A 23,320-nucleotide genomic window follows, 5' to 3' on the forward strand; every position below is an offset into this window, starting at 1 on the left:
GGGCAATTCAACTTGCCCATGACCTGCGTACGAAATAAATAGAATATCTCTCGATACACTCTTACTGCCAAGAACTGAAGACAGTTACTGATCTCTTGACTAATGTTGATGCTCATGTTAGTGAGAGGATACTAGTAACTTACTTACTGAATTGACTTTAGTGAAAAATTTGACAACACTATAATTGTTATCATGCACATGAAACCTTTCCTGACGTTTGAAGAGGCAAGATCAATGCTGCTCCTAGAAGAAGATCACCTTAAAAAAAAAAGAAACTTATGACACATATCGACACATCATCAGCAGATAAGGTTCTTATGATCTAAGTGACTAATCAAGACAAGAAACACATATCAGTCTACACAACAACATCAACGGTTCAACCACAACAGAAGCAAGAAAAACAACTTCAAAGGACGAGTAAGAGGATACAACAATAAAGGTCAACCTATTTACCAACAATGGAATGCGCTAATATGGTTTAACAGATACACTATGTGGCCGACACCATAGTAAAATCAATGGGTCAACAACAACCATTCCCACAAGTTGGTATCCTCGGACCATGACCTTTCATGATGTTATATCAACAACCAAACAAAGCGCATGTACGTTGAGTAACTCAATAGATGAAAATGACAATGGAGTTTGCTTCTTCCTTCAATACGATAATGTTGATGGATCCGCACGACAACCAGTCGTACATGGACTCTGGAGCTACAGATCATCTCGCCAATTCTCTTGGGATTTTTAAGTCTGTTCTTAATATTGACAACGGAAAATCTGTAACAGTGGCAAACGGGAGTACAATCCCAATCCAGAAATTGGGTTCTTTCTCTTTCCATACAAATACTCATCCTCCATCTCTTACTTATGTTCTTGTCACTGCTTCAATTATTAAGAATTTTATCGATGTCCGTAAATTGACTAGAGAAAATGCTTTCTCAATCGAGTTTGATCCGTTTGGATTTTCTGTTAAAGATCTTCAAATACGTAAAATGATTTTCCGCAGTGATAGTACCGGTGACCTTTATCTGTTTTTCCTTCTCCTAATAAAGCTTCAAACAACCTTATGCTTTTCTTTATGCTACTTTTACTACGTGACATCGTCGTCTAGCTCATTTGAGCAATAACACTCTTGATTTATTGCTTTCGTCTAATGTTGTACAGTATAATAAGTGAGATCTTTTTCCTCTTTATGATGCTGGCCAATTAGGAAAGGAAACAACATTATCTTTCTAAAACTTAGATTCAACTGTCTATGCACCTTTTGAAATCGTTCATACTGACTTGTGGACATCTCCAGTTGAAAGCTTAAGTGGTATACGATATTATATACTATTTTGGGATCAATACTCTCACTTGGGTGTCCCGTAGAAACAAACACAAGGTTTTATATAAATTTATTCTCTTCTCAAACTATGTCAAAATCAATTCAAAACAAAATAATGCGACAACGGAACTGAGTATAACAACTCTCAGTTTCACAATTTTTTCTCAGATAAGGAAAACTCTTTTCGTTTCTCATGTCCTTTTACATCTCAACAGAATGGACGATCCGACAGAATGATTCGTATTGTCAACAATTATGTACAAAGTCTCCTCTTCCAAGCCAATCTACCATCCACTTTCTGGGTAGAGAAATCCATGCTATCGTTCATATCTTAAACCTCTTCTTTACCCATAAAACTCTTGTCAATAAAATTATGTTCAATAAACCGAGTTCTCTATTTCACCTAAGATTTTTTTTGATGTCTGTGCTAACCAAATCAAAATCATACACTACTAATATTGTCTCTCCGTCGTCCAAATGCATCTTCTTGGGATATTCCCAGTTTGACAGAGACTACATATTTATGACCTCATATCGAGGAAGATAATTATCTCATCGCCTTTGATGAAGCAAAATTCTCATATGAAGAGTATTCACCATTTGACTCTGGCTACGAATTCATTGATACAGACAAATAGCCTTCATCTCTCTTTAAACAAATTCTAACAAATCCAACTGTGAACCTTCCCTCTCAAGTTGAAAACACGGCTTTGCCGCAAGCGCCTACTCTGAATTTTCAATCAGTTCATGAGGCTCCAAGTCATACAATGTCAACTCGTCCCAAGCACATTATTTGTAAACCAAAACAGATCCTTTCCCTCCTATCCGAAAATCACTCTCCACTTTCCAAAAGTCAGCTTTAAGTTCTTCTAGATCCGTTCTGGAATCCTGCAATGTACAATAAGTATGATGCCATTATTAAGAGCGGTACTTTTGAGCTTGTACCACGACCCAAAAAACATTAATATTGTGCGTTCTATGTGGCTCTACAAGCACAAATACAATGCATATAGTATATTCGCAAATGCAAGTTGTGCTTAGTGGCAAACGGAAAGTCTCAGGAGGAAGTCATCGACTTTACATAGACTTTCAGCCTCGTTGTAAAGTCGGCGTCGATTATAGCAGTTCTTCATACAGCTCTCGTGAATGATTGATTGGCCCATTAAACATCTTGACGTTCAGAACACCTTCTTCCATGGTACACTTGACGATGAGGTTTATATGTTCCAGCCTCTTGGCTTTGTAGACAAGGAGAAACCTAACCATGTTTGCAGATTAAAATGCTCAATATATGGCCTCAAGTAGGCTCCTAGAGCATGGAGTGCTCGGTTTGTGGGTTGCATAACTAACCAAGGATTCAAGCAGAGCAAAAGGTTGCTAATTTATTTGTCTACATTATAGATGAGGAGCTCTCATACATTCTACTCTACGTAGATGACATAATCCTTACTTCATCTTCATCGATGCTGAAAGACACCTTAGTCACGCCAATAAAAGTTAAATTCTCGATGACAGACTCAAAATATAGCAGTTCCTTTCCGATGAAAAGGGACTCTTTTTGAGTCAGACAAGCTACGATGAAGAGATTCTACAACGTACAGGTATGCAAGATTGTAAATCGGTCACCACACAGCCGACTTAAACTCCAAACTTGCTGAGAAAGAGGGAAGCAAGTACACAATCCAACTGAATATCGTAGCATTGCGGGAGCTTTGCAATATCTAACCTTCACAACGTCGGAGATCTTCTATGCAGTCCAATAAATCTGCAGTTTCATGCATGACCCGCAGAAAATTCATATGCAATCGCTAAGGAGGAATCTCAGATATATTTAAGAGACAAAGACCAAAAGCTTACAACTCCTGCAACATCGGAAAATAACTTTAACTGCATATTCAGATGCAGATTAGGCATGATATCCCATGACACGGAGATCGACGTCTGGGTTTTCCATCCACTTAGGAGACAATCCGATATCTTGGTCAGCAAAAGAAACAGCCTACAATGTCTAGATCCAATGTTGAAGCAGAATACAAGAGAGATGCTATTGCGGTTGCAGAAACGTGGTTGCTACGAAACTTGTTACTCGAAATGCACAATCCACTAAGATCGGCCACTATTGTCTATTGCGACAATATCAGTGCAATATATCTCTCTTCTAATCGGGTACAACACCAACGTACTAAGCACATCAAGACTGATATACACTTTGTCAAAGAGAAAATTTAAATGGGTGAAGTCTAAGTACATCATATTCCTTCTTATTCACTTATGCTAACATATTTACTAAGCGTCTTTCATCATCATTATTTACAAGCTTTAGATCAAATGAAAGCATTGCAGAGCTCCCACGCTCATACGACTACGGAAAGATGTTAGATAATAAAAAAAAAATATTCTTTGGTTTTGTTTAGTTAGCATTATCGTGGAGAGTCCCTATATTGTATAAAACCATTGTATATGCATATATACTGATGTAAATCACTTTAATGGTTTCAAATTAATAGCGCGTGAATGAACTTTGAATAGGAAACCCTAATTTACCAATTCTCTCCAGCCGTCACACCCAAATCCCTCTGATCTGATCTTTGTTTTTCCCCCGTGGCGCTTGTCGCTTATGCCGGGGGAGATCTCTCTTTTCTCTTTCAGCTTTTTCATCAATTTGCTCTTTTTTTATCGCTTAGTTTTATTTTTTTTTAAGATCTTTTCGTCAGTCGTGACAGGTTGTTCTACCGTGTGTTTCTGAGCTGGCTTTTGAAGGTTCTGGTGGCTCTTCTTCACTCTCCCATACGTTTCTGTAATGGAGTTTCACTTCATATAAAGGAGCAGTGGTGATGGTGATAACAGTTACAGGAGTTCGGTGGTATTAGTTGTGGTTGTTGTGTGAACTCAACCTCCTTTTCAGTGATTCTGGTTTGTGTGTTTTGCAACGGATCTGGTTGTGTTCCGGATTGGAAGTTCAATGGTCGGGTGCCTGGTTAAACTTATACCGGAGCGGAAGATCGACGGTGTTCTTATTGGTGGCTTATTTTCTTTGGAAATTTATCTTTACCATAGCCCCTATTGGTGTGCGTGGAATCTTTAGTTTCTAATCTATTGTGTCCGTCTATACATTCATGGTAAACGGTTTGGTGGGCTGTCCTGAACAATCCGCATTGGTTTCTTGGGCTGTCCAATACTATTAAGCATACTCGGCAAGCACTGAACTGCTTCCAACACTATTGTGGTGAAATAGTGACTGTGGCTGCAAATAGAATAGCAATTGAGATCGATGTAGTATAAGAATGGACGAGTTCAATTCTATGTAGCTCGTGGAGGTCCAAGTTGGCTTACTGATATCATTCTTGTTGATGCTGTCTCTTCTCCGTCTACATACTCAAGATGAGCCTGCAATGGCTTCACCTAATGGAGTATGAAGCCATTTATATCTTCAAAAACTATTTTCTCTCTGGTTTTTTTTTTTCATTTAAGCATCTATTGGTGTATGTTTTTTATATTTGTTTGTCTTCTCTTTGTTTCCCTCGGAACATTGGCTTTTGGGATTTAAACTTTTGGAAGTTATTTCAATGACAAAAAAATCACTTTAATGAAATCAAGAAAAATTCATCCACTTTCAGAAAGACCCAGGACATGGCCCATTTAATTCATCATGGACTTATCATGAACATAAGAATACGTATCCAATAAAAATAAAAACTAACTGGTACGAGAATGAATCGTATGTTTCGTAATTTGTCAAGAATGGGGACATCATCTCCTATACCCACCCAGCTATATCTCTAATCTCTGTAAGACATGAAAACAAAACAAAAATGGTAAGTTAAATAAAAAGCCGGAAATTACATTTAACCCTAGAACATTTGAAGTATTTACCGGTTGTACCTACCTTAACCAAAGGAATAACCGAATTGAGTTGAACCACGAACCAATCCCTAATTTCGACCCGAAATTAAAACATAACCGTCCAAAAACCGAATGGTACCAATTCCCTATCTTAAATCCCCAAACCAGACCCGATTCCCTCTCATTTTCGGGAAGCCCTTCCCTCTCTCGACACTTCGGCGACACAACCGAGGGAGATCCCCGCTACCCCCACCAGCGACGGCCAATTCCACCGAAGAGGAGACTCCTGACCAGCAACGGCCAATCCCACCGATAGCGACACAACCGAAGGTATGTCTTCCTCGTCGGTTCTGTTTCTCCATCGATCGAGTTTACCATTTTTATGAAGAAACTACAAAACGTCGGTTCATTTCTTTAGGGTTGGAGAAAACGTCGGCTTTGTTTAGTGTTGCTTAGGGTTTTTTAGATGGCGACACCACCAAATGGTTAATTAAGTTGCTTAGGGTTTTTTAGATTCGGTCCATCGATCGAGTGACGGCTTTGCTTAGCGTATTTGATTGATTGAGTTCATGAATTAGATCTGTTGATCGAGTTCATGATGCTAGTTTTGGTTATATCGAGTGCATGATGCTTGATTGAGAATTTTATGCTAGCTCAGTCGATGGAGTTCATGATGCTTGATTGAGTTCATTTGCTAGTTTTCGGTTTTAGCAAATGGTTAAATAAAACTGAAAATGATATAGAATGATATAGATTTGGTCTGTGACTTTAGCAAGTTCCTTGACATGCGTCTAACTTTGTCTAGCTTTTGTTTCTTGTTTGCAGATGGTGCAACCGCAAGAACCTCATTTCTTCCAACCTTTGCTTCCTGGATTCCAGACTCACTTGGTAAACACACTCTCTGTATTGCCTTTTCTTGATTGCAAGAACCTGATTTCTTCCTTGTTTGTGTAACTTACCTCAAATCTTGATTGCAGACAATACCCATTGTATTTTTCTCCAAGCACATCCAAGGGAAGACGAATGGGAACACATGGACACTAACATCCGACGCTATGGATCAAACATGGCAAGTGATACAAGAAGAGAGGCGACTCACCCGAGGTTGGAAGGAGTTCGCTGAGGCACATGACCTTCGAATAGGAGACATTGTCATCTTCAAACTCAAAGGTTCCATGGTCTTTCACGTCACTCCCTTTGGTCCGAGCTGCTGTGACATCCAGTACACATATCCCAACTCAATGGAAGAAGCCCATGACCACCAGAACAATAGTAAGTGTGATTCAAAGTCACCGCACTAGCATAGGTTACTTATGAGGTTTTTTGAAGTTGTTGTTTGTTTCTTGTGTTTCAGCAGGAACAGGGGCTAGGTTTTCTTACTCGTGGGACTACTGTTTTAAGGCTGAGGTCACGGATTCTAATGTCCGTGAAGACAAACTTGTGAGTGAAACGAGTGTTCTTTTGTGTACTTACACATCTTTATGTTGTTCTGACACATATGTTTATGTTCTTTTGTTGCAGAATCTCCCTGTGGGGGCTACTGGTTGTAATGCTCTGAACAAAGAATGCAAGAAGGCGAAACTAGTGAACATAGAGGGAAAGGCGTGGAATGTGTCAATGCGATTTAACGAATCAGGCGGCTTCTACTACATCAAAGGGTGGAGAAAGTTCTGTGCTGAAAACAAATGCCACATTGGAGACAGCTTTGTCTTCAATGTGGTTGGAGATGGGAACACTTTGCCATTGATGTGTGTCTGTTCTCCAAGTAAGGAGTGTCTTAAATCTGCAGGTGACATTGCTTCTTCCTCCCGGGTGAACTAGGAAGATCATGTGTTCTAGTTGGGGACGCGTCTATGTTGGTTGTGACTTGATCTTAAGAGCACAATGTCTTGTGCTTTGAACTTATTTTGTGTGTCTTTTATATGTTTGCTTTTTGGTACTTTCAACTTGTTATTTTGATTTGATGGTACTTTGAACTTGTTATTTCGGTTTGATGTTGCAAACTTTTAGTTAATCATTTTCATGTCAATTAGTTATATAGAGTTTCGACTTTTGGTTAATCATTTTCACGTCCTGAATGATAATATAGATTTGGTCTGTGACTTTAGTTAATCATTTTTCGACTTTTAGTTAATCATTTTCTTGATTTTGGTTTGATGTTGCAAACTTGTTATTTTAGTATAATGTCACAAGACACACGCATAGAGAAGTAAACCACAAAACACATAAACATTAGATAGATAGTTTAAGTCATAAGACACACACATAGAGTCATAAGACACACACATAGAGAAGGAAAGTAGCAACATGGATCAAAGTACCATCATAAGACATAGAACAACAACAACTTAGAACAACAACAACTTAGAGCAACAAGATGGGATCATGGACGGTGGAGTTGGTAAAGCTGAGCCTTGAGGCGATCAATCTCCTCAGCCATCTCTTTGACACGGTCTACTAACTTAGTAACCTCGTCCTGAATCGCGATCACCCACGGCGTACGAAAGTGGAGACCATTATTCTGCACAAGTTTTATCACAAGTTATACAAGTTTTTCAAGTTTTCCAGTTTTACCAGTTTCCTAGTTTTCCTAGTTTTCTAGTTTTTTCTAGTTTTTCTAGTTTTTTCTAGTTTTTCTAGTTTTCCTAGTTTTTTCTAGTTTTTCTAGTTTTCCTAGTTTTCCTAGTTTTCCTAGTTTTCCTAGCAAGTTATGCAAGTTTTACCTGCTTAGCAGGTTCTAGTTATACAAGTTTTACCAGTTTTGCACAACATGAAAATTACCTCAAAGTTTTTGCAGGTGAAGTACCTCCTTCCAGGTTGCGTATCAAAATCATTGGGAAACTTGTTACACGGAGATACCTCGGGAATGATACCTCCACCACACGGGCACTTGGTCGGGACGCCGTACTGCGCATCAGCCACGAAACCAAGCATGTCGTTGTGTCTCTTCAAGGCCTTCATGTGACTGTACTCCTCGTCGGGATGAGTCATGCTTCAGTTATTACTGTCAGAGAGAAATGGGAGAAACCGAAAGAGATCGAGAGAGAGGAATGAGGGATGGAGTGGAGTGGAGAGAGAGAGAGAGAGAGAGATGGCTCGGTAAAGAAGGGGGAGGAGGGAGAGAAGTAGAGGGATGGAGTGGAGAGAGAGAGAGATGGGACGTGACATAGAGGGGAAATGGAAGAAAATAGAGAAAGAAAATGAAAATAGTTAAAATAATTAAAATAATTATTTTCCCTCATATGTTTTGGCGCCAATGTAATTTCATTTCCCTCCCCGAAATTTGTTCTTAGTTTTACATAAGATACTAGTTTTACGAGATTTGCTCATAGTTGTACTTTCTGTGGTTTATAATTTATTCAGTGTTACCAGTGCTTTCAGTTTGGTTTTCTTGTTTTACTTTCGATTTTAGTACTTGAACATGATATTTATCTTGTTCACTGCACAAATATTTGGGAAACAAACATTACCTGATAATCTCTTTTGTGACATGTTCTTCATTCACAAAGTGTGAGTGAAACTATAAGGTTTATTATGGAGATAGTAAGAGTTTTCATAATTTTTGAGAAAGTTTTGAAAAAAACATGTTTAATTGAATTATTAGTCAGACTAGAGTAATCATAATAGTAAATGTCATAACGAATCAAGTTTCCATCTACATAATAATAATGTCACACTCGAAACACAATGCAGTTTTACAAAGATGATAAAATAGTTTTCCAGAGTTTTCCAAAAAAAATACAAATTACAGAGTAACAAGTTGTGGTTAGGCCGTGTTCTGCTCTGAAGGGCTTGAACCATTTCCAAATAACAGCCAATTGAAACCAAAATTTTGCCTAGGCCGCTTTTTGTTCTGTGTCCTCCTACGGCGTTCTCCACCAGATGGAAGTCTATTAACTCTTTTCCTTCCCTTCCGCTTGATAGGATCCGGAGGTATGATCTTCAGCTCCCTGATGTGATCCGGGACTTCCCATACAGACATGTCTGGCACAGCATAAATTGTCCTGCAATACGCCAATGCCCACAGTTCCGTCCAATAGTATTTTGAGCACAACTCATGATATACTATGTTGATATCACGGCTCCTACCACCCCCATTATCCACCTCATTAGTGTAATAGATATAAGCAGCCAGTCCGTGCAGACAAGGAATCTTTTCATAATCCCACACCTTGCAAGTACAAGTTTTGGCAATCAAGTTCGTCAAAAACATCTTCCCATGACTATCCTTGACCTCGTACTCTAGCTCATAACTATTAAGCTCCCGCACAGGTAGCGTTCGCGCAAGAACCCATAGATCGTGCAAGTAGTTCTCAACCAGAGGCACTAGCATGGTACCCAATGATTGTGAAACAGCATCCTTCCGACGTTGATTAAACCAATCAGAGAATGTCCTAATGATACAATCCAGCATTGGTATCAAGGCCCACCTCCTTGCCTCTCTAAACACTTTGTTCATTGATTCCACGCTGTTGCTTGTGTCCAAGTTGTACCTGTCACGTGGGAAAAAAACCCTTGCCCATTTGTCTTTTTCAGTTTTCTCCTCCACATACGTGTAAGCTGAAGGGAACCTTAGCTTAAATCTTTCGTAAGCAGCATTGAAATCAGCCATTGTGTACATCTTTCCCAACTCCATGAATCTATGCCCGACTACATCTTTGGTGACGTTAGAAGCATGCCCTTTAACATTTTCCTTCAAATGCCATAAACAATGACCATGGTGAGCCTGAGGGTACACGTTTGCTATTGCAAATATCAGACTTGGATTTCTATCACTCATGAAAACCAGTTCAGAAGAGTCTGGTATAACGCTTCTAAGCATCTCAAAAAACCAGGTCCAACTAGCATGATTCTCTCCATCAAGTACAGCAAACGCAAGTGGATAGCAATGACGGTTAGGATCTTGAGCTTTGGCAAAAATTAGAACACCCCCATATCCGTTCTTCAGCCATGTTGCATCGACAACAATCACTTTTCTCATAACTGCAAACCCTTCAATGCAAGCTCCCAACGCTATGAAGAGGTACTTGAATTTACCTGAGTCATCCAATTTCACACTAGTTTTTGTTCCCGTGTTCATTTTCTCTAACATGAACAAATAGCTATACATCATCCTGTAGCTATCTTCCGGACTACCACGTGTATCACAAGAAGCCAAATTCTTTCCACGCAATGCTGTGGAGTAGGATATCATGACACCAAGTTTGGACTTAACCAGAGCCTTAATATCTTTTGGAGTTGGAGTTTGCACATCTCCTGGGAATTCCTCATTCAAAAAACTTGCCACTACTTCTGCTGACGCTCTTCTCTTGTCGTTGCTGTCACTTTGTTGTGTCCGCGAGCATGTATGCATCTTCGTGTAGCTTTTTATTGAGAAAATTTCTGTCCCAGCAATCCTTGAAGCTCGTATTACCCATTTGCAGTCAGCTTGCGAACATGTTATCACCAATCGATTTCGATCTGACTTTTTAGTGACATAACGATAACATTCACAATATGCAGCTCTATCCACCATCTCCTGAATTGCCTTCTTACTTGGAAATTCGTCATGTTTATTAAGACTCAAACCATCGCCCCATTCCTCTATACAACTACTCCGTACTATTGCAGGTGGCTCTTCAACATACTTATCGGCGGTTGGATGTACGGTATCAGTCTCCGCAGCCGTTTCATTCTCCGCAGCCGTTTCATTCTCCGTAGCAGTATCATTCTCCATACCAGTATCAGTTTCCGCAGCCGTATCATTCTCCATACCTTTATCAGTCTCCGCAGCCGTATCATTCTCCATACCTGTATCAGTCTCCGCAGCCGTATCAGTCTCCGCAGCCGTATCAGTCTCCATACCAGTATCAGTCTCCATACCAGTACCAGTCTCTTTAGCACTCACCTCGTTATTCCCCTGGTTCTCACCAACGTACAATGTAATGGCATTAGGTCCAACTTCATGTTCCAATAGCTGCAAATCGTTGTAGTTCATACCAACAGAACTTTTACCCGCTATCGAAAGTTTATCTTGTGGTCTCGCTCCCGACCTTTCACTACTCTCCACAACCAAAAGACATCTTTGGTTCTCTTTATCGACACATCCGAGGTAAACATAAAGATCGTCATCATCAGCAATAGTTACAGCTTTCTTGCAACGTATCACCATCGGAATGTAGCTCAATTTCAGTTTTTCCTTACGTTCATCCAACCCAAGCTTCTTATATATCTTTTCATGTAACATTGACAACGTCACATCCTCCACTGATGCCTTCACAGATATACCATACATGCAGTCTTCATATGTAAAATGTACGAATACGTTATTGGTCATTCTATCCTGCCAAAAATATCGCACAAGATCAACAAAAACAAAGTTATACCAGTTGTTCGAGTTTTCCTAGTTATTCCACTTTTCTCAGTTTTCCAACAATAATCCAAAACACTAGGTTTCGAATCGCATCTATCAACGTTTAATTCAACCACATTAATGCATTTTATACCAAATCGCTATACTAATTGACCCATCAACTAAACAATGCCGTTGTGCATTGCTCCTAGCTCGATTCCAAATACATGCATTTCTCAAGAGAAGTTGGGGGACCTGAGTTTACCTGCAATACCCAACTCTAGACCTCCGGAAACACTTTGAAAATGGAGGAGGAGGAGAGAAGCTGCGGCGACAGAGCCGGATGGGGGAGCGGGGATGGGGGAGGGAGCTGCTCGGGGAGGGGAGCGGGGGGAGCTGCGGGGGGGGAGGAAGAAGATTAAGCTTTTCTCAATTAATTTTTTTTTAATAAAACCATTAACCAAACTTCCCAAACCAACGATTTCAATCACAAACCCAACCCAATCACATTACAATTTTCGATTTTCATTCAACCCATCCCCCCAAATCAAGGTCAGTTTAGTCTTTCCACAATTCATTAAAGAGTTATGGGTATAGATGATTTTAGTAGGTATAGGAGATTGAGTGATGAGGAGGATGGACAAATGAGGTGATGTCCCTCAAGAATGAATTGCTTTCTCCTCTTATGTCATGCGACGTGCTTTATTCTAATTAGTGCAGAGATTTGGGAGTATAGAAAAGGAAAGAAAGGGTAAATTTGGGGACTAAGATGGAAAGATAAAAGAAAAGGGGAGAATAGAAGAAACCAAAGCGACGGAGAGAGAGAAGAGACGGCGACATCTCCCCCTGGTTCCTTGGTGGCGATCGAAACCCTAATTCAACCCCCAAAAACAAAAACAAAAAGAAAAAACATAAAACGGAATATTGGTTTCGGCGGAGGGAACATGCGGTTGGGGAGATGCGTTTAATCCTCACCGTCATGCTCTCATTCATTCCATACCTTTATTCCTCTCCTCACCGTCCCTGCTCCTCCTCCCCCGTCGCTCGTCCTCGCCTCCGTCGCTGCCGTCTCAGTCGTTTCGCCACCGCATTGGTCGCTACAACCGCTCTTCTCCTCGCCTCCGTGGCCTGGCTCTCCCTCGTCTTCTCACCCGCCACTTCTCGCTGCTGGCATCTCCTTAGGGATTGGGAAGACGCCCATATCTGGAACAGACGGTACGAAAGGGAAGGGGAAATCTCTCCGCCGGCTCTCCCTATCTTCGATCATGACCAAGAGATTGCCCAACCGAGGAATCGAAGTCTCTTGGGGCTTGATCTGTCTCTGAACCACTTGATGTTTGGCATCGCTGGGTCTTCACAGCTCTGGGAACGACGCAAGGAGCTGGTGAGGCTATGGTGGAAGCCTTCCCAGATGCGTGGTCACGTCTGGCTCGAAGAGCAGGTCTCTCCGCAGGAAGGAGATGATTCTCTTCCTCCTATCATCCTCTCCGAAGACTCCTCTCGCTTCCGTTACACCAATCCCACTGGCCATCCTTCTGGACTTCGAATCTCACGCATCGCCATGGAGTCTTTCCGCCTCTCTCTCCCCGGTGTCCGCTGGTTTATCCTCGGAGACGACGACACTATCTTCAATGTTAACAACCTTCTTGCTGTCTTGAGCAAGTACGATCCTTCCGAGATGGTTTATGTCGGAAACCCTTCCGAGAGCCACTCTGCTAACTCCTACTTCAGTCATAACATGGCTTTCGGAGGCGGCGGCATTGCCATCAGCTTCCCTCTCGCCGAAGCCCTCTCTCGCATCCATGATGATTGTATCGATAGATACCCTAAGCTATACGGTAGTGATGATCGTCTTCACGCCTGCATCACCGAACTCGGAGTTCCTCTCTCCAAAGAGCCTGGCTTTCACCAGGTACTTTTACTGCCTTTCTCCTTGAGATTTCTTCTTTCATGAGTCTGAACATTCTTGCTCGTTTCATGTATGGCAGTGGGACATTAAGGGAGATGCTCATGGCATCTTGTCCTCTCATCCCATCGCACCTTTTGTCTCTATTCATCACGTTGAAGCTGTTAATCCTCTCTATCCGGGCTTATCCACATTAGATAGTTTGAAACTCTTCACCGAAGCTATGGATTTGAGCCCCAGGAGTGTTTTGCAGCGATCCATCTGTTACGATCATACTCACAAGCTCACTTTTTCAATCTCTCTTGGCTATGTTGTACAAGTCTTCCCGAACCTTCTCTTACCACGGGATCTTGAGCGAGCTGACCTTACCTTCTCTGCCTGGAACGGGATTAGACATCCCAGTGAGTTTGACCTTGACATCAAGCTTCCTGTTTCATCTCTCTGTAAGAAGCCTATACTCTTCTTCTTAAACGAGGTAGGACGTGAAGGCAATGCGACTCTTGGAACCTACTCTAGATCATTGGTAAAAGATGATTTGAAGAGGAAGCTTCTATGCTTTCCAAGCTCTCCTCCTCTGCCTAATGTGGAAAAGATCCAGGTCCTAGGGCTTCCTCTGAGCAAAAATTGGCACTTGGTGAGCTTTTCTTGTTTATCACTTTGATCAACTAATGTTTCTTTATGATCTGTACTTGATGATTCTTCCTTTTCTTTTTTCCTGGCTCCGATCAGGCGCCGAGACGGTTGTGTTGCAGAGCAACTCCAACTACTAATGAGCCTTTCAGATTAACAGTTGGGCAGTGTGGAAAGATCATCTTGGGTTCCACGATTAGTTCCCAATGAACACTTGGATACTGGATCTAAAGCATATGTTCTTTCACCTCTATCCTGTGGCTTGTACATAGGTAAGATCCACGACCTTAACTGTTGTCTGACCTAGAATGCTAATGCCCAAAATTTGAAATATTTTTCTTCCACTGTCTCCTCGTTTCACTTTATTCTTTTGTACATCTGAGTTTGTCAAGAAGTCAACCCTTCCTGTTGAGAAAACGAGTGCATTGTGTACAACATTTGATCTTAGCACAACACTAAAACTTCTTTTATCTATCTCAGTAACTTGTTTTATTTTATGATACTGTGTGAAAATGGGTCTATCTTTTGTTTTCCCCTACCTACTGCATTGTCAATCATAACAGCCACATAATATTTGTGGGTTTAAGTTTGTTTTATCTCTTTTTTTTTTAAAAAGGTATATATATCCACTAGTAGAGTGGTCCATGGGTTGTGGATTTAGTGCGGATTTAAGGAAATGTCTTTGGTTGGATAGATTTTTAAGATGTGTGTGTGTGTTCTAAAACTGCGGGTTTAATCGGAGTGTTGTGGTCTGAGTTGGCTTGTCATGAACTCTCTGACACACTGGCAAGTGAGCCCAGGTTTGCTACTTGTTTTGTCGTAAATCCTGAAATTGACATTATGACGAGAGACCAGTTGCATCATTGCGTGGGGTCAAATAGTTAATGCAGTGATCACACAAAGTTAGCCCCAAAGTTAGTTTTTTTTTTTCCCTAAAGAGTGTAAATAAAAATTTGCAACTAGTTTCTGATAGCTTGACAAAATTGATGTTGACCTGTTTTATTTAGCAACTCCTCGTATGATACAAGTTGGGAAAGTGATGAAGTTTGACAACTTGCCTATGAGATCAGATTTGTGGTCAGTTTCTATTGGTAGAGAGCATACATTTTGGATTTTATTTTTGTTGGTTTGAAGACGATTACATGTTGAATCAAACGCACTAAGATCTAGATTCAGAAATCAAGGAACTAACTCCGCGAGCATGTTCTTACCACCTCTTTTATTAAGGTATTATTCTGTCTTGCGTTTGAGTTTAAATTAAGAATCAAAAGAGAACACAACACATCACATGTAATCAAGTAATAAATAAGTGCAAAAAGAGGTTCAGGAGAGAGCATGTGAAAGTGGGTAAGCAGAAGAAGAGAAAATACAGCTGTTTCCGCCGCTCCTCTCTTTCTTTCCTCTTCAAGAAAGTGCTCCACTTACACCGCCCATACATTCTTCATATCGCTCTTTTTATTTTTTTTTTCATCTATTTTTTTTTTTTTTTTTTTTGTTCAATTATTTTCATCTATATCATCAGCTTTTTCGAGCTACGGGATTCTTTAATTTTATTTATTTGTATAACCCAATTGGCTCTCCTTAATATTCACGATTTTTGTACATTCCTGTCCTTTTTATATCTTAAAAAACCAACGGTGCATATTTGTAGCATGATTTGGTAAATGAAATGTTGCATTGCAACAAACAGTTATAGTTTTATGTAGGTGAGGCTATTTATTAATTGTGTATAATGTCGACAGTGTGAGTGTCTCTATCGACGTCTTCAGTTTGCAGCTAATTTTAGATATGATACTATTTAATTCATGCTCATTATAACTTCGTCACTCCTATCTTTCTTCACCACAACTTTTAATATCTTAAAATTGTACTTCCATTATTTTGCCTAATTCTTATAAGGTTTCTTTGTTAGATTGTGTAATGTTTTATTTTTTATTTAAATTTCTGGCAATTTCCAAAACAAAAATTTTCTATCTTGCTTTTTTATTTCAATATTAGATCAGTATAAATGAAAAAAAAATCATTATGAACTATTTAGCCAGAAAATCATTATATATGAAATATTGTATTCTTATGTGCACTCTAAAAATGTTTAGGGTTTAGAGTTTTAGTTTTAGGGTCTAGAGTATAGAGTTTATTTTTTAGGGTTTAGTGTTGATAGTTTAGGATTTAAGGTTTAGAGTTGATGTTTTAGGGTTTAGAGTTGAAGGTTTAGAGTTTAGGCTTTAGAGTTAGATGTTTCGGGGTTAAGGGTTTAGAGTTGATGTTTCGGGGTTTAGGGTTTAGCATTTCAAAAAAAGTGTTAGGGTTTAGGATTGATAGTTTAGGGTTTATTTTATTTTAAATTGTCTAATTTTATTTTTACTTTTTTTTCAACTGTAAGGTTCATAGTTCTTACATAGCCAAAGGCCAACAAAAACAAATGCGAAAAGCACCAGAGTTACAGAAAATAAAGATACCAGTAGGCACCTTATAACAAAGAAACTCCAGGGAGTCAAAGAGAAGACCTCATCAGTAACGGAAAGTCATTTACCCACTCAGATGCATTGCGTACAATATAGGTCCATTGCCACATAATTTCGTTTCGTTATGGAGCGCTATAACCAAGACACCAATATAATATTATAATCATTAGGGAGGCAGAACAACTCTAAGAAACATAACCAAAGTAACACAAATCGGTTGACGCAGAACGTCGAAAAAGCTCGAACTCGAACTATGCAGCACTCAAACTGAAAAAGCCCAGCACGGGACCCTGATAAGATGCTTGACCAAGCGAAGAGCTGGAACAATTTTATTTTTACTGTTGTGTGTGTTTATAACAGATAATTGTATCTTGTGTTCTCGTTTAGAGTATGTAACTATATATTTATATTATATCATTAATATTTGATTTATATTCAATGATTATTTATTTTTAGATGATGACGTAGCCTTTAAATAATCTACATTTATATAGACATGATAATCTAAGATCTATTGTTTATATAGTAAAAACAATTTTTTACATTTTCATTCTTATGTCTATTGTTTATTTTTATATTTTTCTACCTTTTTAATTTATTTTTATTATCTAATAATTCTTCATTGTTATTTTGCATCAATAGTTACAGTGAACTTGAGTTTATTGATTTTTTTACATCAAATAGCTATTATATTACTCAGATTCAAGGTGGTCTGAATAATTAGATTTGAAATTCTATCTAGAAAATCCGAGATTGTGCTTTGTCTTCGAAGAATATAGAAAATCGTAAATGTTTGAAGTCTTCTTTGTTGAGTATTTATATCTTCCACCTCCGTAGCAAAATTTGGCCATGCATTAAGTTTCTCTATTATAGTAATCAGATTTTTGTAGTCCGTTCCAAAATTATAACAAGTCGAATGACATAGCATACTCTAAATGCTTCTAATTCTAAATGCAAAGCTGACTCCTGTCGTCTTGTATTTCGTGTCCCCACTAACCGGATTTTTCCAGAGGTGTCCTTCCAGGCCCATCCGCATCCACTAAACTGAGAGGTGGGAGACCATGATCAATCTACTAAATATATGTTCTCCAAGCATGTCTTGTGAAACTGTGGTACTTAATGGATGTGATGTTGTAGGAAAAGTCACATTCACTGAGAACCGATATTGGCACTCTCCTTCTGCGTATCTGATCGGTTCTAGGGAAGCCCTATCTATACCTCTGAATATTTTATCATTTTGAGCTTTCCAAAAGTACCAAATTATCCAAGGATATGGGTTCTTGTCCAAATCTTGATCCTCAATATTGTTCTTGTTCCAAAAAGAAATAGTCCATGTTAGCTTGAACACTTGGTACCAGGAGGGCACCCAAATATGGCATGAGTGACTGTTTCGGTAGGTTCTCCACATCTATGACAATAAATATTGCATCGCATATGGCGACGATTAAGCTTTCTTGTTACTTCTACGTGGCAGCTGATAGATGACGAATCTTCTGTGGAGTCTTTATTCTTCAAGCAAAAGCTTGAAGTTTGGTGATACTTGACTCTGAACAAACTTTCTTTTCCTCATTATTTAGAATATTTTTTGTTACCCATCATCCAGACTTAACGGTATATTAGCCACTTTTTATAAAGCTCCAGCAAAACGTATCACCATGGGTGGTTTTACTTCTGGTTGAACTACGATCATCGATATATCCTCTTGGACAAAAATATTTTCTAGCATGTTCACCTCCCACTCCTTCAAGTCCCCTTTAATAAGATCAATGACTATCATTCTCAGATGTACCACCAGGGCATTAAAACGTGCTGGTCTAGCTGGTGTTGTTGGAATCTAAAGATCCTTCCATATTTTAACTTTATATCCTGAATGGATCTTCTGCATAATTCCCAGCAATAGTAATTTTCATACTGCTATGGACTAGTATAGCAACTATGTATGGACTAGTATATTAACCTGGTTTTATTGTTTAAAAAAAATATATGATATTTATTTTTTTATCATTTTTTGTGTATCATGGTTTGATAAATATGAAAATAAATAATGTGAAGGATTATCTATTTTACTCCTATATTTTTTTTTTGCATATTATTGAAATGTATGTATTTCATTTATATTATGTACTTTTGGGTTATATTATGAAATCTTACTAATTTTTTTTGTATTATATGGGTTATATAGTTTTTTTCGTCATGAAACAAACAGACTCATATTGACTATGTGAACCAAATTGGTAGCTCTGCATCCATGTAAACGACGAAAGACGATTGTTTTTGGCACTTCGTGCTAGACTATCCGCCTTTTGATTTTCCGTCCGGGGTACACGAATGATCTCTGAGCTGAGGAAACATGTCTTCAACATCTTTATATCTCCTAGATAACTTTCAAACGCCGACCATTCTTCTGGTTCTGAAACAATCTTCACCAATTGAAAACAATCCGTAGCAAACGTGACCTGATATTGACGTAAATTCATCATACACTTCATTGCCCATATCACCGCTTCCATCTTCGAATGGAGGGGTGAAACACTTGCCCGAATATTTCTTACTCTCATCAAACCATTAAAACCTTCGAGAATACTATACCAACCTTGACCTGAATAATGCTCCTTATCTTTCTACGAACCATCTATAAAGCACCAGTGTCCTACTCTCATCGGACGATGCCTAACCTCAACTTGTTGTGGTGCCTGTTGAATGTTCTTCACCTGGGCCTCAGCCCAAAGTTTTGATTCGGTTTCCACAAGATTAAGTATATCTCTTGGGTCCATATCCAAATTACTAGAAACTTTGTTATTCCTTCATTTCCAAATGTACCATAATATCCAAGCAAAATGATGATCTTTCATCTCCGGGAGCACTCTCCAGAAAATGTCCAAATTTGTAAAGAGAGAATTAGTAGGGAAAAATATGGGTTTGACGGTATCTTTGACAACGGCCAAACTTGTCGCGCAGGAGGACACTAAAAAAACACTTAATTTATTGATTTCTCATCAGCTCCACATCTAGCACAACATATATCTCCTTGTATTCCACTCGCTTGCAAATTCTTCTTCACATCCATACACCCTAATAACATTTTCCATAAAAATGCTTTATTTTCGGAGGGCATCTCGCCTTCCAACAAAACGCTTTTAAAATATCCACCGTGGGACCATAGACCTGATATGGTGGTTTTGCCTTATCTGGATAGACCCGTTCGAGCCGATATCCTGTTTTAACCGAGTATATTCTATTATTTGTGAAGTGTCATCCATCCCTATCCACCATCTGGTTTGTACTCAGAGGTATGCTTTCAATAATTTTAGCGTCTTTGGGTCCACCAAAGCCTGAATTGTTTGAGTATTCCAAGTTCGTAAAATTGGGTCAATGAAAAAATGCACTGTGAGATCCGGAAAAGTGTTATGATGATTTTTGTTTGTTGGTCTCGGGCGAGTGGTTGGGAGCCATAGACCATTCCATACAGAAATATATGGGCTATATAGTATTTTCTGTTTTTCTACCCTTTTTAAAATATATGTTTTATTATGTATTGATCTCTAGTTTCGGTATTCCATATTTTCTAATTTTTCTAAGTTTAAATTTTGGTGACTAAAAAAATAAAAAAAAGTTCTGTATAATTTAATTCTTAATATATTTTTGTTAGCCTGAATTGGTCAAGTATAAAAAGTAATTTCATAAATACTTTTTATTCTTATTTTTTTCCTTTTTTAAATTTTTATATATTATTGAATTATATCATCCACTTTAACTAAATTATTATTTACTGACTAAATATTTCATAAGCTCAAATTATATTATATGTTTTCACTAAATATTTATTGTATTATGTGTTATGTTTTGTTTTCCAAATTAATTTTTAAGAAATCAATTACATACTAATATTTGGTTATGGTTTTCATTGTTTTTTTTTTGTTAATTTTTATAAACTTAGTTCCTTGTTAAGAAATTGAAGAATAATTCTGTGAGATTCAATTTTTTTGCTGGTTTGGGTTGATGAAACGTGAAAATTAATGCTCATAAATAGATTTTTCTTTTTTTTATTCTTATGAATTTTATTTCTTTTTCTAACAAATTTGTAATTTTTAGATTATATTATATATTTCACTTAAATATATATATTTTGGATGGATATTAAAATATTTGTTGGATTAAAAAATAAACTATTTATTAAAATGATAAATGTTTTATTAAATTTTATAAATAGGTTTGATATAAAAATAATTATATATTTTTATCCTTATAAAAATTTTCTGTTTATTCTTGAAAAAATATATTATTAGATGATGTTATCTATTCAAACTTAATTATTATTCATTTACTAAATTTTTTCATCAAACTCAAATTATATTATATTTCTCAACTATTTTTTTATTGTATTATGTGTTATATTTTTCTTGAATCAGAATTTCAAAAAATAAATTATGTATTAGCATTTGGTTATGGTTTTATAGTATGTGTTGTAAATCTTGTTAACTTTAATTTCATGATTGTTAATTAAAGAATAATTCTGTGAGAATCATTTTCTTGTTGGTTTAAGTTTAACGATATGTGAAAAAAAATATCATAAAAAGGTTTTTCCTTTTCGTTTTTAAGACTTTTATTTTTATTCTAAAATTTGATGTATTTAGTTATATTATATATTGTTCATTTAAATATTTTTAGACTGATGTCAAATTTTGTTGGATTGAAATTAATTTTTTACTAATAGATTTGGTCTAAGAATAAAAAGGATGACAATTTTTGAGTAATTAATAAAAAAATTAAGTGATATGATTAACTGTCCAAATTTTGCATAATTTTCTGATGAAGTGGTATAATGAGAAGAGAAGTTACAATGTCATTTATAATTGCTGTGTAATTATCAAAAAGAAACTATTGCAAAGAAGTGAAGTTTTTCGATGGGTATGTTTCAAATCTCTCTAGATGTGTTGAAAAGGGTTAAAAGTTCTTCGGGATGAAGAGTCATGATTGTCATGTCTTTATGCAACGACTATTTCCTTTTGCATTTGCGGAGCTACTTCTAACAAACATACATGAATCACTTACATGTAGTATATTATAACGCAGTACTTTTATAATGGTTTAGTTGCAATAATATATGACTAATAATGTGTGTAATTGTTTTTGGAATATACAAGGCATTGGAGCATTTTTCAAGGATTTGAGCACACTCACTCTTAAAAAAGAAGTCGTGGAACAGTTTCAGGAGAACATTCTCATCTTATTGTGCAACTTGGAGAATATATTTTCTCTGGGATTTTTTGACGTCATGGAGGATCTAGATGTCCACCTCCCATACGAGGCATTGCTTCGTGGACCTGTACATTACGGATGGATGTATCAGTATGAGCGAGACATGAAATATTTGAAAGAAAATGCAAAGAACCTCGCAAAATTTGAAGGTTCTATAATTGCTGGAAGTTTGACGAAAGAAACTTCTCACTTCACATAGTACTACTTTGCGTCAAAAGTACGTACCCGGAAAAGAGCTCCAAGAAGATATGATGATGGTGGTGTCGCGCCAACATATGCAGTTGCTGGTGTTCGAGACATCTTTAGCCATATTGGGCGACTCGGTGGGAAATCAAAAGAAGTTTGGTGGTCGAGTGAAGAAGACGCTCAGCACACACCTATATTCTACTCAATTGCGAGGATTCATTGATGCGTTATTTTAAAAGGTAGCATATATGGACACTTCTAAACGCATATAAGTATAAATTATATAATTGCCAAAGATTAATTAATATAAAATGTGATTTTACATCCTATTTGTTTCTCAAGTCGAAGAAACATTCTCAGGTATATCCAAAAGTGACATAGACAAAAGGAAAGAGCAACACTTTATTAAGTGGTTGAAGAATCATGTATTAACTCAAACTCTTAATTTTTTCAGGTCGATCAAACTTTTTTTTTATACATGATCTGTATTTCAAGGTTCTCTTTATTTTTCCAGGTTGATTATGACGACGATGCAGATTATCCTAAGTGGGTACACGAAGTAATTCAATCTCCACTTGTAAAGGTCACTACATCACAAATGTATTTCACTCGAGGCTATATTTTTCACACATATGAGTATGGTAGCCAGCGGGCGACCAATAACTATGGAATATGTGTGAAGGGGAAACAGATTTCTATGGGATCTTGACGGAGATTATTGAAGTCGAATTTTCAGGGATATTGAAGCTAAAATGCATCTTCTTCAAATGTGAATGGTTCGACCCCGTCGTCAACAGAGGTGTTCGGTTTAACAAATACGGTGTAGTTGATGTCAATGGTGGACGAAGGTACAACCAAATTCTTTTTTTGCCATACATGAGCAAAATAAATTAATTTCTACGTTTTCTTTATTTTTGCAAGTACAACAGATTCGAGCCTTTCATCTTAGCTTCACAAGCATACCAAGTTAGATTCCTTTTATACCCTTGGATGAGAGAATCCGGAATAAATTGGTTAGCTGTGATCAAAGTTACACCTCGAGGACGAATCATCAGTGGAGAAGAACCACCATTGCAAAAAGAACAGATAAATGAAGTCGATAAACCTGAACAAGAATTTGATGACATCCTTCTCGTTGATCCGCATAATCATGAGTACGAAGATCTTACCGACGATGCCACAGATGAAGCTGTTGAAGACAATTTTAATGAAAATGATGATGTTTCTAGTGATGACGAGAATGTCGATATATCCGATTGATGTATTTGTTTTTAATAAGATTGATTTTCAGACTTAATGCATGTGATTTGATGGATTTAATCATGAAAAACTATTTATATAATTTTATTTTGTGTAAGGAGTTTGTA

The 23,320-nt window shown here is 37.7% G+C and overlaps 3 protein-coding genes across 6 annotated transcripts; 2 read left to right on the top strand and 1 right to left on the bottom strand.

Annotated features, from left to right (window-relative positions):
• Window positions 1-5,078: 5,078 nt before the first annotated feature.
• Window positions 5,079-7,205, top strand: LOC117127855 (B3 domain-containing protein REM7-like). Of its 4 annotated transcripts, none has more exons than XM_033278593.1 (5): window positions 5,079-5,506; window positions 6,002-6,064; window positions 6,154-6,448; window positions 6,531-6,616; window positions 6,698-7,205. In XM_033278593.1, exons 1-5 carry the CDS (start codon window positions 5,309-5,311, stop codon window positions 6,995-6,997), a joined length of 942 nt encoding a protein of 313 aa, XP_033134484.1. In that variant the 5' UTR covers window positions 5,079-5,308; the 3' UTR covers window positions 6,998-7,205. The 4 variants fall into 4 exon arrangements, with proteins under 4 accessions (XP_033134484.1, XP_033134485.1, XP_033134482.1 ...); XM_033278594.1 differs by having other exon boundaries at window positions 6,534-6,616; XM_033278591.1 differs by having other exon boundaries at window positions 6,531-7,205.
• A 181-nt stretch (window positions 7,206-7,386) lies between these two features.
• LOC117127854 lies at window positions 7,387-11,859 on the bottom strand. Its single transcript, XM_033278590.1, has 2 exons — window positions 7,958-11,859; window positions 7,387-7,697 (listed from the first exon to the last, which is right to left on the bottom strand). Exon 1 carries the CDS (start codon window positions 11,490-11,492, stop codon window positions 8,943-8,945), a length of 2,550 nt encoding a protein of 849 aa, XP_033134481.1. The 5' UTR covers window positions 11,493-11,859; the 3' UTR covers window positions 7,387-7,697; window positions 7,958-8,942.
• Window positions 11,860-12,226: 367 nt separating this feature from the next.
• Window positions 12,227-14,543, top strand: LOC103848631. The gene is made up of 3 exons (XM_009125501.3): window positions 12,227-13,419; window positions 13,496-14,047; window positions 14,143-14,543. The coding sequence occupies exons 1-3, from the start codon at window positions 12,466-12,468 to the stop codon at window positions 14,251-14,253; spliced, it is 1,617 nt and encodes a 538-aa protein (XP_009123749.1). The 5' UTR covers window positions 12,227-12,465; the 3' UTR covers window positions 14,254-14,543.
• The last annotated feature ends 8,777 nt before the right edge of the window (window positions 14,544-23,320 follow it).

The sequence above is a fragment of the Brassica rapa genome, chromosome A09, assembly GCF_000309985.2.
Source record: "Brassica rapa cultivar Chiifu-401-42 chromosome A09, CAAS_Brap_v3.01, whole genome shotgun sequence".
Lineage (NCBI taxonomy): Eukaryota > Viridiplantae > Streptophyta > Magnoliopsida > Brassicales > Brassicaceae > Brassica > Brassica rapa.